We start from the raw sequence: 4374 nt of genomic DNA, 5'->3' as shown, positions 1-4374 counted from the left end.
TCCTTCAGATCCAAACCGGAGCGTCCAACCCCCCCAGACCCAGACCTGTAGAGTCCACCATCAGGGTTTCATTCTGTGTTATTGCGTGTCTCATACGTTTATTATATGAGAATAAATATATATTTATATGTATATTTCTTACTTACAGTGTGGGCCTCATAAATCCCCCAAAAAGTCGAAAAAGATCAGTCCGTAGACATCATAGAAAACAAAAAGGTTCAACAAAAACATTCAAACCCCTCCTGTTGCAAATTAAAAAAACGCTTTTTCTGTTGTTTTTTCTGTCGTTTTTTCTGTTTTTTCAGTTGTTTTATCTGTTGTTTTTTCTGTTTTTTTGTCTGTTGTTTTTTTTTCTGTCGTTTTTTCTGTCGTTTTTTCTGTTTTTTTCAGTTGTTTTATCTGTTGTTTTTTCTGTTTTTTTGTCTGTAGTTATTTTCTGTTGTTTTTTTGTCGTTTTTTCTGTTTTTTTGTCTGTTGTTATTTTCTGTTGTTTTTTTGTCGTTTTTTCAGTTGTTTTATCTGTTGTTTTTTTGCTGTGTTATTTTCTGTTGTTTTTTGTCGTTTTTTCTGTTTTTTCAGTTGTTTTATCTGTTTTTTTGTTTGTGGTTATTTTCTGTTGTTCTTTTGTCGTTTTCTGTTTTTTTTGTCTGTTGTTATTTTCTGTTGTTTTTTTGTCGTTTTTTCAGTTTTTTTTGTCTGTTGTTTTTTCTGTTGTTTTTTGTCGTTTTTTCAGTTTTTTTGTCTGTTGTTTTTTCTGTCGTTTTTTTGTTGTTTTTTCTGTTTTTTCAGTTGTTTTATCTGTTGTTTTTTCTGTTTTTTTGTCTGTTGTTTTTTTCTGTCGTTTTTTCAGTTGTTTTTTCTGTTTTTTTTCTGTTTTTTTTCTGTGTTATTTCTGTTGTTTTTTTTGTCGTTTTTTTCTGTTTTTTCAGTTGTTTTATCTGTTTTTTTGTCTGTAGTTATTTTCTGTTGTTCTTTTGTCGTTTTCTGTTTTTTTTGTCTGTTGTTTTTTCTGTTGTTTTTTTGTCGTTTTTTCAGTTTTTTTTGTCTGTTGTTTTTTCTGTGTTTTTTTTCTTTTTTCCCAATGTTTTTTGTCACTTTTCTTTTCCCGAGGACGGACTGGATGATGTCTGTAGAACGGGATCAGATCCTCAGGCAAGTTGATATGATACGTATACTACAAATTACAAGTCAATGCAAAGCAGGGCTGTAGGACTCGAGTCTTTCCTATGGTTTCTATAGTGTTGGACTTGTCTCGGACTCGGTCTCTTGTCAGATATGGCTTTTGGGCTTTTGGGCTTTTGGTCCAGGTGTCGTTATTATGTTAATAATAATATTGGAGGGAAGGTCAAACCCAAAATTATTTTCTTGATACTGTCATGCATAAGACCTTTATTCTGTCCTGGACTCGGGCTTGACTCAGACTCAAACCTCTTTGGACTAGGTCTTGTCTTGGACTCAAACCTTTTTGGACTCGGTCTTGTCTTGGACTCAAACCTTTTTGGACTCGGTCTTGACTCAGACTCAAACCTTTTTGGACTTGTTCTTGACTTGGACTCGACTAGTCCTGGTCTTGGACTTGTCTTGGAATCGACTAAGGTGGTCTTGACTACAGCCCTGATCCAAAGTTTCAAAATGTCTTCATAGTTTTACTTTTAAAAAAGTCCCGTTCCAGTCCTGCGCCTGCTCCGGTCCGTGGTTTACCCCCCCCCCCACTCCGGATCCACCGATCCACCCGTTGACTGTCGGTCCTCCACCGCGGGTTTTACCTCTCACCGGCCGCCTCACCGCACGACAGGAACTTGGGATGAAAACAAAAACGGAAACTTGAATTTGTCCCAAAAATGGAGTCAAAATAAAAAGTATTGTTATTGTTTTTTTGAAGTGGTTAGATAACCCTCCGCACCATGATGTCTAACACGACGAGGAGCGGAGAGATCGTCCACCTGAACGTCGGGGGGAAGAGGTGAGGAACCGGGGGACGAACGGTTGATGCTAACCGGTTGATGCTAACCGGATGATGCTAACCGCTAACGGCGGAAGGGATCCAGCTACGGCGACAACTGTTACGTTAAGGCACCAAAACGAGTAGTTAAGTCTAGGAAAAACATCGTGGGTTGTGATTAAAACACCGCTGAGACACGTACACGGGATTCGTGCGTGAAAGTATTAAAAATATAGAATTATATTAGCTAAGATTCAGCGTAAATTTGCGTAACTTCCGGCCGTAGCTGTATCCCTTCTAGCAACAACGGCTAACCTCCGGCTAGCTAACGTTAGCTACCCGGGGAACACTGCTAACAAAGAGTCGTCTCATCGGGTTATTGACGTTGTAAAAGTTAAAATCATTACAACGCATTTGCAGCTTCGTGCGCACAAAGTAATGTCAGGAAGAAAGAAAAGCACATTGATGCAGAACGAGAGTAAAGTAAAGCCAAAATAAAGTTGTTACGGAGTATAAGTCAAGTGTCCGATGATGGAAGCACTTGTGAACAAACGTCGAGATCAGGAGCTAAAATGCTAAAATAGCTTTAAATTCTGAATTAAATACGCGCAAACAAACGTCAAATAAGGTTATATGTTTGCCAAAGCTTGTTCTCGAGTAAAGAGAGTTTCTAATGTGTAACGTTACATGTCAGCAAAAGTTACAGTGTCCGAGAATGGAACCATGTAGCATTTGGCTAAGTGGTGGCTAAACAGTTAGCATCCTTAACTTAACTTACTATTTATATCTTTATCTCCCTCTCCGTCTACATTATCTATCTGTACTAATAGTGTGTGGTTGCAGGTTCAGCACCTCCCGGCAGACTCTGCTGTGGGTTCCTGACTCCTTTTTCTCCAGGTGGGTGACACACAAAACACACAACTTTAATGCAGCCTCTCTGTGTGTGTGTGTGTATGTTTGTGTCTGTGTGTGTGTCTGTGTGTATCTGTATTTGTGTGTGTCTGTGTGTCTGTGTGTGTCTGTATATCTGTGTGTGTCAGTGTATCTGTGTGTCTGTCTGTGTGTGTGTGTGTCTGTATTTGTGTGTCTGTGTTTTTGCATTTGTGTGTCTGTGTGTGTCTGTATTTGTATTTGTGTGTGTCTGTATTTGTGTGTGTCTGTGTATATGTGTGTGTCTGTGTATATGTGTGTTTCTGTGTGTGTATATGTGTATCTGTATGTCTTTCTGTCTGTGTGTATGTGTGTGTGTGTGTGTGTGTGTGTGTGTGTGTGTCTGTGCTCATGAACACCTGGGTGGTCTGTGTTTCAGTCTGCTGAGCGGTCGGATCTCGACCCTGAAGGATGAAACTGGAGCTGTGAGTAACTGGCTCCGTGTTTATATCATCATCGGTCATGATGTTGTTATCACCATGTAGACACTGCTGTGTGTGTGTGTATATGTTTATAACTGCTTTGAGTGGATGTCTAACTCTGTGTATATAACTCTGTGTGTATGTGTACATAACTCTGTGTGTGTGTGTGCGTGTGTGTGTGTGTGTGTGTGTGTGTCCTCTGTCCCTCCAGATCTTCATCGACAGGGACCCCTCTCTGTTCGCCACCATCCTCAACTTCCTCCGGACCAAAGAGCTGCACCCCCGCTCCATCAGCGTGCACATGCTCATGCACGAGGCCGAGTTCTACGGCATCACGCCGCTGGGTGAGGCACGCCGACTCGCCATGAGACTAGTCCCGCATCGCCAGACCCTCACCCACAGCGCTGAGGTGGAGGGTCTGGTGCTGTGGAGGAGGGTCTGGGGCTATAGAGGAGGGTCTGGGGCTGTGGAGGAGGGTCTGGGGGTCTGGAGCTGTGGAGGAGGGTCTGGGGGTCTGGGGCTGTGGAGGAGGGTCTGGGGGTCTGGGGATGTGGAGGAGGGTCTGGGGGTCTGGAGCTGTGGAGGAGGGTCTGGCGACGCGAGACTGCTTTGCTCTAGATTACTCTGTTACACGTATGCTAGTATTAACAATAATAAGCGCTTTATCTTAGACACTCAGTGCTTCAGGGTGGGGTCTACTTCCTAACTCCCCCCACCCGGGTGAAGCTCGGCCGCCGTACGACACCACGCTTTAAGTTGTGCTAGAGTCACTTTATTATGTCATTGTGAACTCTCTGTGTATATTTAATGAAACAGTCATGGGGGCGGCTGTGGCTCAGTGGTGGAGCGGAAGGTTGGGGGTTCAATCCCTGGCCCTGTAGCCCCATGTCGAAGTGTCCTTGGGCAAGACCCTGAGACCCTGAACCCCCTGAGACCCTGACCCCCCTGAGACCCTGACCCCCCTGACTTCCCCCCATGCAGCACCATCGGGGTGTAAATGTGTGTGTGTGTTTATCTGATGAGCAAGTGTGTAGGTATGTGTGTGTTTATCTGATGAGCAGGTGTGTAGGTATGTGTGTG

At 43.0% G+C, this 4374-nt stretch overlaps 1 protein-coding gene across 1 annotated transcript; it reads left to right on the top strand.

Moving 5' to 3' along the window:
- Nucleotides 1–1761: 1761 nt before the first annotated feature.
- Nucleotides 1762–3730, top strand: LOC117940205 (SH3KBP1-binding protein 1-like; the record flags this gene model as incomplete). Its single annotated transcript, XM_034865559.1, has 4 exons — nt 1762–1963; nt 2786–2839; nt 3252–3297; nt 3506–3730. Coding segments are annotated over exons 1-4 (384 nt in total), but the record flags the coding sequence as incomplete, so codon positions are not given.
- Between the last annotated feature and the right edge of the window lie 644 nt (nt 3731–4374).

The sequence above is a fragment of the Etheostoma cragini genome, unplaced genomic scaffold, assembly GCF_013103735.1.
Source record: "Etheostoma cragini isolate CJK2018 unplaced genomic scaffold, CSU_Ecrag_1.0 ScbMSFa_1919, whole genome shotgun sequence".
NCBI classification, from domain to species: Eukaryota; Metazoa; Chordata; class Actinopteri; order Perciformes; family Percidae; genus Etheostoma; species Etheostoma cragini.
The sequence above is the reverse complement of the archived record's forward strand: the minus strand, read 5'-3'. Positions and strand labels throughout refer to the sequence as shown.